The sequence below is a fragment of the Halichoerus grypus genome, chromosome 4 (genome assembly GCF_964656455.1).
Source record: "Halichoerus grypus chromosome 4, mHalGry1.hap1.1, whole genome shotgun sequence".
Lineage (NCBI taxonomy): Eukaryota > Metazoa > Chordata > Mammalia > Carnivora > Phocidae > Halichoerus > Halichoerus grypus.
The window spans coordinates 78878840-78890347 of NC_135715.1; the positions used below are offsets into that span (position 1 = coordinate 78878840).

Here is an 11508-nt window from a genome sequence, read left to right on the forward strand (position 1 = left end):
AAGTAGAAACATGGTTCTTAACAAAAGTCTGGATGTTTGCCTCTGGGAAGGAGGGAGGAGGATACGGTTGGGAAGACGGGCTCAGTGGTGTTGGGCGGGGGTGGGGCACACTTTGTAATTATTCTCTAAACCACTTATGTGTAGTTTGTGCACATCTTTGTTTATCTCTCACACACACACAGACGGATGGAAGGTAGTTCTCTCAGAGTTTCTCAGTCATGCCTCAATGGTACATGCCATGCCCTTCGTGGGTGGCTCTGTCTTCTCGGCTCTTTGGCCCCATCCCCTTTCTGGTCCCCCACCCCAGCATCACCATGGTGGTCCACACACCCCCTCGACCTGAGACACTGGTGTTTTCTCCCTCAGCAGCTGATGCAGGTGATCGAGGTAGAGGGTACAAATTCCCTTGCTCTCTCAACCTCGCGGGTGACTTGGAAGTCTGGAAAGCAGAGATGCCACAGAGGCCCCAGAGGAGGAGGGATAGCAGGGGGAGCTCTAGCCTCCGGTTCCTGAGCAGGGAGGGCTTAGCGCTGACCTCCCCTGGCCGCCTGGAGGGCAAACCGGCTCTCCCCATAGGCTGTGGGGCCTGGGAAAGCCCTCTGATGAAAGCTTTCCTCAGCCACATGGACACCCTCTCAAATAGGACGACAGCCCTTTCGAGGAAAGGGAGAGGATTTGCTCTGTAACCCAGAGCAAATGAGGCAGAGTGGGGAAAGGGGGGTCATCTGTCTGAGTCTGTTCATGGGAGCTGGGTGGATGTGCCCCCGGGGGTAGGGGCAGACCTGAGATTTCCCCGGCAGAGCATTTCATCCTCTGCCCCGGGGCTCCAGTAACTGGAGGCCACCGCGGCTGCCCACCGAAGACGTGTCCGCCAGAGTAGCCTCGCTTGGTGGCCTCTTTCAGAAGGCAGACTTGGCCTAGCTGCCAGGCAGAAGCATCTCTCTCCTCACCGTGCTCTGTTTGTGAAAGAAATCGCTCAGGAAATATGAACTGGAGACTTAACAGTAATTCTAGCAGTGTGATCAGTGCAGACTTAGGGGAAAATCTCACGGCTTCCCCACGTCTGCCTTCCTGACAGCTGAAATGCCCAAGGTGAAAATGGCCTCAGATCGAGAGGGACTGGCAGTGGAGCACCGGATCACGCAGATTTGTGCTAATGCGTCCCTGCTCATTCCCAAGCAGTGTGAGGTCGAGGCCGTCTGAAGAACAGGCCGAGTAACCCAGAGGGCCAATTTGACATCTAACCTGAACACACAACAACTTGCCTCTTGCCTTGCCATTCACATTTACAGAACATTCCAGGGCCCCACCTTGCCAACAACACACAGTTCTAAGCTGCATTTCATCAAAGAATGTCATTTTTACAAACTCATTAAGAGCTGGACAAGGCCGGGCTTGCAGGCGGGCGAAGCCTGGAGAACGACTCTTTAGTTCTTTTGATGACTCTAGTCTTAGCGTCCAGATCTTGGGCACATATGTAGAACGTCCTTCTCGCCCTTTTCCCCCAGTACCCTGCTCTTCCTTCCCCTTCCCTTCATCCTCTCCCCCTTCTCCAAAGCTGTGAGTGACACACAGCTGTACAGGAAGGGAGACAGTGGAGGTGGGCACAGCAAGGCGGCAGCTTGATTACAGCCGTGGAAAAAGTGAGTTGGTGTTTGACCATTTCACAAAATACCCTCTTTTCAGGATCTGTCTATATGTTACAGTTTTGTCATGCAAAGTCTGATGAAAATCCTATTAGAGCGCTTTGGAGAGTATTTTGGGATCGTACTCTAAAGAAGTTAGGTTCAAAGTGAAGGCAAGAAAATTGTCTTTCCAGAGGACTCATCTGTGCACTGCCCCATTTTCTCCATTCAGGAAGGAATAGTTTCTCCGAGTGACCTTGACCTTGTCATGTCAGATGGCCTGGGCATGCGGTATGCGTTCATCGGACCCCTAGAAACTATGCATCTCAATGCAGAAGGTATGCTTTGCTTCCATAGGGGCGAAGATGGCAATTCTGTGCTATTTCGTGGTCTTACGGGTTTTGTCAACAGTACAGTTTGGCCTTTTTTTTTTTTTAAACAACTGAATAGGAATAGTATCATATGAAGGAGATAGTGCCAGCCCTGGGAACTCACAGATAGGGCCGTGTCCTGAGATGTCCGTGCACACGGAATCTGTGCGGCAGACAGCACTCAGGCAGGAATGGAAAGACAGGTGAGGGTGTTGTCACGGAGACTTTGCCACGTGGCATCCAGCCTGATGGAAGACAAAGTTGTGTTTTCCTGAGAAAGATGATGCCATTGTTCACAGAGGTAAGACGGATAAGGGAAGTGACCACCTCCGCTGTACGTATCCTCTGCCTAAATAGGAGCAGCTTCTCCGTGTGCCTGGCCTAGGTTAGGGCACGGGCAGCGGTGCAGGGCAGGCGGGTCATTTAAATATCGCAGCAGCCGACTTCACAGGGCCTGGGGTAGGTCGAGGCCACGATCTAGTGACTCTAACAGAAAGACAAGTTGAGAAGGCTGAGAAAACCTGCGAGAATGGAAGTGTCAGCCGCATTTTAAGCGATTCAAAAACAAGACAGCATTTGAAAAACAAGCCCTAAAACCTACACTAAACTGAAACAAAATAAATTTTAAAAGGTATGAATGAAAATCTAGGAAACTGTCACCTAAATGTCATTACTACTTGCTGTCTCTTAGTGTTTAAATTATAAGTAACTTTTATTACTTTTTGCTTTTCTGTGTTGTCATAGTTTTCTACAATTATTGCCATATTATTTTAATAATTATGTTATTAATGTGTAAAACATACGTGGAAAGAGAAAAGGAATATTGTATTCAGCTCCATGGTCCACATTTAACCAAAATGTTAAGAAACTGGAGCTTATCCAGGAGAAGGTGACCAGAGAAGAGCGTGTGTGAGCACGTGCGCGTGCATCTGTCTGTACGTGTCTTATGTGGGGGTGGAACCAGATTGAAAGAGTGGACATGGCAGGCAGACAGGCTTGGGCTCAGCACATGGCAGGAAGTTTCTAGTAACTGAAGCTGACGTTGAGGGAGAGGGCCATGCTATGAGTGGGTGAATGGGGCAGTGGGGGGCCGGTTGCCCACCTGTAATGAAGTGGGAAGTTGGGATAAGTGACCTGTGGGAGTCTGTTTGACTTAGATTTTATAATTCCACCATGTTTTGGTAATAGTTCAATTTTTGCCACCGTAGTTAGTGAAATATAGTTTCCAATGAATAAGTCAAGGCAGTTTTACCAGTCATAGTCTTGTAGGGACACATATATGTGGTGGCTTGAGTGGACTGGTCTTGTGTGTCATGCAAATGTGGTTCAGTAACTGACTTGACTCTTCCTTACAACTGAGCATGACCGAGAGGTACTGGAGGAACAGGGGACTCTCTCCTAGCACGAGCATATTACTTTTGTGGTGGGATAACAGTCAAACACGGGAAGATAATGTAAAGAAAGAGGCCCTCCTAAAAGTGAAACAAGAGTTTTGAAGTATCATAAAGTCTTGGAGAATTTCAAATGCTTTTTCAGCCAGAACCTTAAAAGTGGCAAACATATTTAAACATTTGAATGTATATAGACACTGTTTGGTAACCACCATGTTTTTCTCTTTTTTAAATTTTTTTTCTTCAGAAAAATAAGATAGTTCAGGTATCACGAGACATCAGTAGGGAGACAACTGAGAGCAGCTTTGACTCTCAAACAAATAGAAACAGAAGCCAATGAAACCAGAAACTCAAGAACCAAATAGTGTGGCAGACAGGAAGGAGGCCTATAACAATTTTTCAGACAAAGCAGATATGATAAGAAAACCCTAATTGGCTTAATATGATAATGGTGGACGGATGTAGTTTTCAACTTCAGAGCATTCCAAAGACCAGAGTTAGACTGTTATAAGATCTGGCTTGGAACCAATGGAAATGTTCATTATTCCTCACAGTGTCATCCAGAATATATCAAGATTGGGGGGGAGAGGGAGAGTTCTTTTTTTTCTGATGTTGTTTTCATAAAGCCAGCATCTCAGGTTAAGGCTGGTTATTAGTCTTAAAGCTACAGTTTATCTAGAAGTGGTAAAACTATTTTAGCATCTGTTTTTAATCTAATAAAATGGCACCTGAAAAGCTGGAGGCCAGCATGCCGACTTTGCCTTTTGGCTGCTTTTTAAAGGCAACCCCCATGAAGGACAGGCTCTAGAATGGGGGATCTGGTCAGTAGGGCCAGTCAGCCTGGGTGCTTCCCTGCCTTCCAAGCTAACTAGCTTTGTGCAAGTGGGTTCCCCCACCTGTAAAATGGGGATATCCACAGTGCCCACCTCACAAGGGTGGTGTGAGAATGAAGCCAGATGGAAATGCTTGGCTGGATGGCTGACACAGATGAAGTCCCTTAATCGGTGTTATATTCATACAGAGTTCGGTCTTGTTTTTTATTCACTAATCTTACAGTTTTTTCTTTTAACTCTCCCAAAAAGAAATACAGAATGAATACACGGTAGGACATTTTTGCAATAGAATGGTGAAATCTCCAGACTTTAACCGTTTGGTTTGTGTCTTTGCTAAGCTCTTAGACCATTAGTTCAGCAAACAGAACTGCTCCGTGTTATACCTGGCAGCATTCTGGGCGCCTCCTGGGTTTACTTCTACCTGGCGAATGACTGTCTCGAATCGGCAGCCTCTGGAAATCCCCTCCAGTCAAAGCGAATGTTTACCATCCTGCCTCTTAAAATTTCCTCCTGTGTGTAGATGCTTTCTCTCTCTCTCTCTCTTTTTTTTCTAACTAATCGACATGCCTGCGTGGTGGGTTTGGCTGTTATTTTCAGTGAAACAGGTGAGCTGCTAGCACTGGGACTTTCAGGAGTTAAAGGGTCCCGGGGAGGTTTCTGTCTCCACCCACCTCGCCTCCCTGACCTCAGGTGAGGTCTCACTCGCTCAGGTGGGAATTAGATTATGTTGCTCTGTGCTTTGGGGCCTGTTTGATCTTCCTTAATAAGTTCTGTGAAACTCTGTCTCTTGAAAGCAGGTGAATTCACGTAGGTGTGGGTTTATACGCTACGAGAAAACCAGACTCCTCTGGTGTGGGTAGCAGTTAGGGCTCTCCAAGAAACTGAACTTGCAGAGCCTGTCACGGTGGCCGCTTCCACGGTCCAGCGGGGCTGCGTGCCTGCTCCGTAAACGCAAACCGAGGAAGGCTCTCTGCCTATCCGCCCACCATGGTTGTGCTGAAGGGTCAAGAAAGCACACTGTCTTGCCTCTGGGGGCTCACAACTAAAGAATTCCAAGTTAGAAAGCAGCAAGATAAGCTAAGTCTGATCTCATGAGAATCAGTTCCTCCTCCATTTTTTCTTATTCCATATAAGCATCTCTTAAGAAATCAGGTTCAAAGTCTTCTAAAAAGCTAAGCTCTAGAGAGTTTGGGGAAGTATATTGTACGGGGGAACAAGGGACAAGGAAGTGTAGAAGAAAAAATCTAGGGGAAGGCCAAATTTCATAGTAATATAAAGGAAGGACACATTAGCAGCCAGATAAAAGGTGAAGTGGTTTTTTTCTCCTTGACACTTCTGGTGAAATTGGTATTGTGGAATGATTGCCACTCAATTCTCCGTTCATAGTGTACAGAAGCCAAAATTATTGTTGGAGATCAAGTAAAATCCTCCTTTTAATACTTCTCTAATGGAAGAAGAAATGTTACAAGTAACAGTGACAGTGATAAATGTCCCGGAACATTGTAAATAGTAAGGCACAGTTTAGATCTTGACTATAAGTCACCATGAACTTGTATTTTGGGCAAGTAGGAGAGCCCTCCTAAGGGTGTCCGGCTTCTCTACAGATGAAGTGGGAGGGTCTGCACACACCTGCTCTCTTGGATCCTTGGCTGCACCACAAACAACGAGGCTGTTTATCCCAAGAGCCTGAGTGTATGTGATAGAAAGTGTTTTTATATTAGTAAGAGTGAAACTATAATTCATTTCCTGAGCAAGATGGGAGAAGTTATGAAATGTATTTTAGGCTTTTTACCATATTGTATTCCATTCTGAAGGAATAAATGCTCTTTAAAACTACAAATTTTATAAAAGGCAGTAGGGAAAAAAGTTCTCAAAAGCCCTTGGGAGATAAAAATGGACTTCACAGGGACAGTGAAAGGTGACCACTCATTCAGAAGATGTAAAGTAATCCAGAAGTGACATGTGGTACAGGAATTGAATCCTGTGGTTTCTTGCCGCGCACGTAGCAGCAGGTGGAGTTGGTTCCTGCCAGGGTATCTGTGGAGCCAAGGAGCTTCCGTTTCCAGTGCAAGAGAGGACTCCGCAGCTACCCTGAGTCTTCCCTGTTTTCTTCTCATGTAATAGCTTTACAGCTTACGCGATTCTTGCGTCTCTGCTCCCCCAAAAGGAATAAACTGTATTTGTGTCTAGATTTTATTACCTTTAGTTCGAATAAACAAATGGATAGACCGATGTAAATATTTAATTTCCAAAAGGAAATAAATGTAAAGCTTGTTTTCTGGGTTCCAGAAATGCGAAGCCATTCAGGATAACTGGCCAGGGCTGGAACAGTTAGGGAGCCTTCCCAAATTCTGAATTGTGAAGTTACGCTTACGTTAAATGAAACCGAGCTCCTTATTTATTTATTTATTTAATTTTTGAAACTCCTTATTTTATTTTTTATTTTTAAAAAAATTTTTTTTTAAAGATTTTATTTGTTTATTTGACAGAGAGAGAGACACAGCGAGAGAGGGACCACAAGTAGGGGGAGTGGGAGAGGGAGAAGCAGGCTTCCTGCCGGGCAGGAAGCCCAGTGCGGGGCTTGATTCCAGGACCCTGGGATCATGACCTGAGCCGAAGGCAGACGCTTAATGACTGAGCCACCCAGGCGCCCCAAAACTCTTTATTTTAAAAAGAGAGTATCCACCACTTCATTGTAGGTGCTAACATCAGAAGGGTTGGTATGTTTGAAATGTTTACCCTTCAAAACAGTTTCTCTTCTAAGAGGGAATTGGATTTGATTTTAGCACACTGAAAGAGAAAGAAAACTATTTGAGCCAAATAAAATTGACACCGAGTGATTTTAGGCTTTCACATCAGTGTAGGTCCACCAAAACTAAACCCCAAAGAAGCTGTTTTTTGGTTTTTTGCTTTTTTAAAAAGAATATCCAGTGGTGGTCATTTTTATTTTAAGTTAATCGTACACAGTTTCGTGGGGTAGGTGAGAGCCAAGCTCTGGGATCTCTGCAATTTCTACAATTTCATTTGTTCCCTTGTTATCTTTTTAGCCTAACTGACTAACCGCTGAGTCTTTCTGGCTTTGAAAAGTGTTGGAAATGGGCCAAAGGCAGAACTGCTTGCAGCTCAGCCCGTCCCCAGCGGGGCCCAGGACTTGGAGACGCCTCCTCCATGTACCTGGGCCCGGCTTCTAAGCTGACTCATGTCCAAGTGCACGCCTGCACCGGCCCGGCCTCGGCTGCCTCCTGAGGCAGGGGCGGGGGAGGAGCGCGAGAGGAGCTCCGCTGTCTGCAGGGCAGAGCGGGTCAGGGCAGGCCTGGCCACTCGGGAGGCGGTGCAGCCTGACTGGTGTTTCCTCTGGGCACGTCTGTGATTCTAACAGAAAATAGGAGCTTCGGCCTCATGCAGACCACAACGGCTTCTCCCTCCCTTCCCCTTCCAGGCTAAGCCTCCTTTTCAGGTGTTTCTCTGTCAGACCGCGAGGGCTCTATCTCAGGACCCGAGACACTGGCTTCCCAGAGGCCCTGAAGCCGCAGAAGCACTGCAGAGCGGTGCACGCAGCCAGGGACAGACGACCCGGGGCGCGGGTGACGGGGCTCCCGTCCGCTGGCCAAAGCTGAGGTCCACACGTGGGGCCTGCCTCTGCGAGAAATATGGCCTGTGTTAAGGAACCTGCTGCCTGGTAGACACCTAATAAAGTGGTAACTAGAACTCATGGAGTAAGAGTGAAATGGGAGACAGATTTGATGGAGCTTTGACATCTTTGGTTCTTAGAAAATGCATTCAAGCCATTGACACAAGTAACCTTGTAGACACATTGTTGAAGGAGACATTTTTGATGAAAACAGGACTTCATGTGATATTTGTCCAATCAGTGCAGGAACACAGGCCCACCTGAGAGTCCATGAGATGCACTGACAGAGGCCCCAGGGTCCCATCGTTTTTTTAGGATTTTAGGATCTGATGGAAAGCTTGAGTAGTGACGTTCGTGAGGATGCTCATTCCCCAGTGCCGGCTGACCGAGGTGGCCGTCCCCCCTGCACCTTTTCTTCATCTGCAGGAGGAAAGGAATGTAGTAATCTGACCTAGGGTGAGACCCTCTGAACAGATTTCTTAGTTTGGAGTCACATAGTGTTGTTGCTGATATTGTGGATTCTTGTTTTCATATGATTTCAGGTATGTTAAGCTACTGTGACAAATACAGTGAAGGCATGCAACGTGTCCTAAAGACTTTTGGACCCATTCCAGACTTTTCCGGGGCCACAATTGAAAAAGTTAATCAGGTACGTAGACTCCTTGTAGAGAATTGTGCTGGCCGAGCCACGGGTGAGGTTTTATTTGTAGCCAGAGTCTTTGCCTTTGATTTTGGTGGTTCCTCATTCCTAACTTTGCCTGTCCACAGTCCTGTCATGGTCATAGGTGACCAATGAACGGGTAGCTCATCTTGATTGTCTTAGAGGAGCTGTAGGCCTCTGTGGATTTGGAAAGTTAGTTACTTGAGGGTTTCCTAAGCTTTTGTCTTCGAAAGCAAATTCACAGTTTGCATAAATAGGAACAATTACTCTCCTGGTAAATGAGTTCCTCTTCGTGCTCTGGTTTTTTTCTTTCATTTCCTTTCCTTTTCATTTCATTTCGTTTCCTATTCCCAGGCCATGTGTGTGAAAGTTCCTGATGATCCAGAGCACTTAGCTGCCAGAAGGCAGTGGAGGGATGAGTGTCTTCTGAGACTTGCCAAGTTGAAAAGGCAGATGCAGTCCCAGTAGCTACCGTCCTTCTTCAGTGGGAGTCCTTGTTGGCGGAATTACAAGCACTTAATCCAGCCTCTCTGAAAGAGTGGGAAGCCAGGTTGCCTTCCCAAAGATTCGGAACGAGACCTCCTCCCTCTGGCAGGCCACAGCCGTGGGGCTGTGGGGTCTTCTGATCATGCCCTGGCCTTGGGTGTCACAGCTGCCCTGGGTTCCCAGGGCTGTCGACTCCCTGCCACCTGGGCAAACAAGAGAGCAAATCGTCTGAAGATTTTTACCTTCTATTTTCAGTGTGATTCTGTGTGGCTACGTTTTGTAGCCAATGATTGTGGTTTCATGTTTATTTTAATCTGTAGCAAAGTAGTTTTGTAATTATTTTCCAATCCGCTTCTGAGTACCCTGTGGCCCTGCATTGATGAGGCACCTACCTTCATTTTGTTAATGGCCTCTTCGGAATAAAAATTTTTGATTGCATAAAGATGTCCTTTTTCTTCTGGTCTGTCTGAGAAAGACAGTGGTTTTTTTTGTTTTTTTTTTTACTATTTTATTTATTTGACAGAGAGGGAGAGCAGGAACACAAAGCAGGGGGAGTGGGAGAGGGAGAAGCAGGCTTCCTGCCGAGCAGGGAGCCCGATGCGGGGCTCGATCCCAGCACCCCGGGATCATGACCTGAGCCAAAGGCTCAGCTTAACGACTCAGCTTAACGACTGAGCCACCCAGGTGCCCCAAGAAAGACAGTGTTTGATTCTGATGATTGACATATTTCAGAGTGACCATGATGAGTGAATAAGCAAAAACTTTCTTCTGGGTCCTTTGTCAGCCATTCAGTAAAAATCCGCCAATTTGGGCTAGTGTTTCCCAAAGTGGATTCCACAGTGAGTACCCTGGGGCCCTATGGCCAGATGTGTTTGGGAAACTCCTCCCACCGCCCCACTCTTGGGCACTCACGTGTCTACAGGAAATTAAAGGCTCCGAAATTCTACAGTAAATATACCTGTTTAACCCAACACCCAATTATCTTCTTTGACATGGAGTCTTGTCCTAGTATTAGTTCCTCAAATACTCTAGCAAATAATAGTACAGATACCCCCACCCTCCGTGAGGCCAGCATGTCACAGTAGCTTAGATCACAGGATGCTTCCACAGGGCTCTCTGACAGCTCCCAGCCCAGGGACACTCCAGCCTTTCGCTTTCAGGTGACCAGCTTCCCAGCTTCACCCAGTAGGGAGAAGCCTTTTCAAGGCTATGGTGTTGTGAGAACCAGTGTCCCCAGTGAGGAACTGTGTGGAAGTCGCTATTCCGGCTCTGTGTGCACATACACTCATCCATCACACTCATTTAGGTGACAACATCTTTTGAGCAGCTGTGATATCAAGCACGTAGTCCCTGCCTTTCAGAAGTTTACTGTAAGACAACAGACTAGTAGCATAAAATACGATAGTGCCCCAGAGGATCATATATCCAGGAGACCATAACTCACCACCCCTGGGTGTGCCCCAGAAGGTCTCACAGGAGACAGCCTTTGAGCCGGGTCTTGAGTAACAGGTGAGAGTCAGCAAGCCTTCCTGGCAGAGGGAGCAGAGTGGAGAAGGCTGCTGGGTGCCCCGGGAAGGGGGTGGTTCCCTGCACCCGAAAAGAGAGCTCTGTGGATGGCTGCTGGGCCCAGATTCAGGTGCTGAAGAGCACTGGGCTCATACCAGTGTGTAGCCCTCACCTAAAGCGCTGGGGAACCTAAACGGTCTGCAGGTTGTGAGTGGCCCTGTCCTCTTGGGATTTCAGAAAGTCCCTTCTGACAACAGAAGGGACTGAACTGGAGGCGGAGGCTGTTGTGGTCCAGGTAGGGGCTGATAAGGCAGTGAACTCGGGAAGTATCCTGCGGGTAGAACTGACAGCCATCACTGACCTGAGAAGGGGGCCCCCAGAGCTTCCTACGTTGGCCGCTCTGGCACCTACGCACATATCCATGCTGTTTTATAAAATAAGGAAATTAGGAAGAAGGGGCAGGAAATCTGAATGTCTCACGTATTAAACTTCACTAAGAAAGAGAATGTAGCAAGACGTGAAGGACGTTTTCAGCCTTGAAAACTCTGGTTGAGTTTTAGATGCTCCTTGAACTTTGCTGACTCAACCCGTCACTCTGTGACCTGCTGGCAGGGTTGTGAACTGAGCAAGTCAAGCCCTCGCTTTTCCCTCCAGCTTCTGGCTCCCACTCCTTTCCTTTCAACATACCCCACCCGCCCACCTGTCTTCCCAGAATTGCCACACTGTTCTCACGGCCTGTCTCGGTCCTTCTCTTCATGGGCCCGTGGAGGCCGCCAGAGTCTCTGGACCCAGGTTTGGAGTCCCTGCTAAGAAGATGACCTCACTGGGGGATGTGGGGTGTTGGTGGATGTCCTATGTGGCCTGTTGGTTTCACAGCACCAATGAGCCATGGGAATTCCAGGAAATGTGGCCAAGGGAGCCATTCGGCCCAAAGCTGCAGGCCAGTACGAGGAGCAGCAAGGCAGAGGCACCCTGGTGTCCCTTGGGTGTCGTGAGCGTGGAAG

At 47.4% G+C, this 11508-nt stretch overlaps 1 protein-coding gene across 3 annotated transcripts in view; it reads left to right on the plus strand.

Annotated features, from left to right (window-relative positions):
* CRYL1 (crystallin lambda 1) overlaps positions 1-9440 on the plus strand; it is a 133859-nt gene extending 124419 nt beyond the window's left edge. For all 3 annotated transcript variants that reach the window (XM_036121741.2, XM_036121742.2, XM_078070597.1), the window contains 3 exons: positions 1858-1963; positions 8394-8500; positions 8867-9440. In XM_036121741.2, the coding sequence (XP_035977634.2) occupies positions 1858-1963; positions 8394-8500; positions 8867-8980 (327 nt within the window). In that variant the 3' untranslated portion in view covers positions 8981-9440. The remainder of the gene's footprint in view (positions 1-1857; positions 1964-8393; positions 8501-8866) is intronic.
* The last annotated feature ends 2068 nt before the right edge of the window (positions 9441-11508 follow it).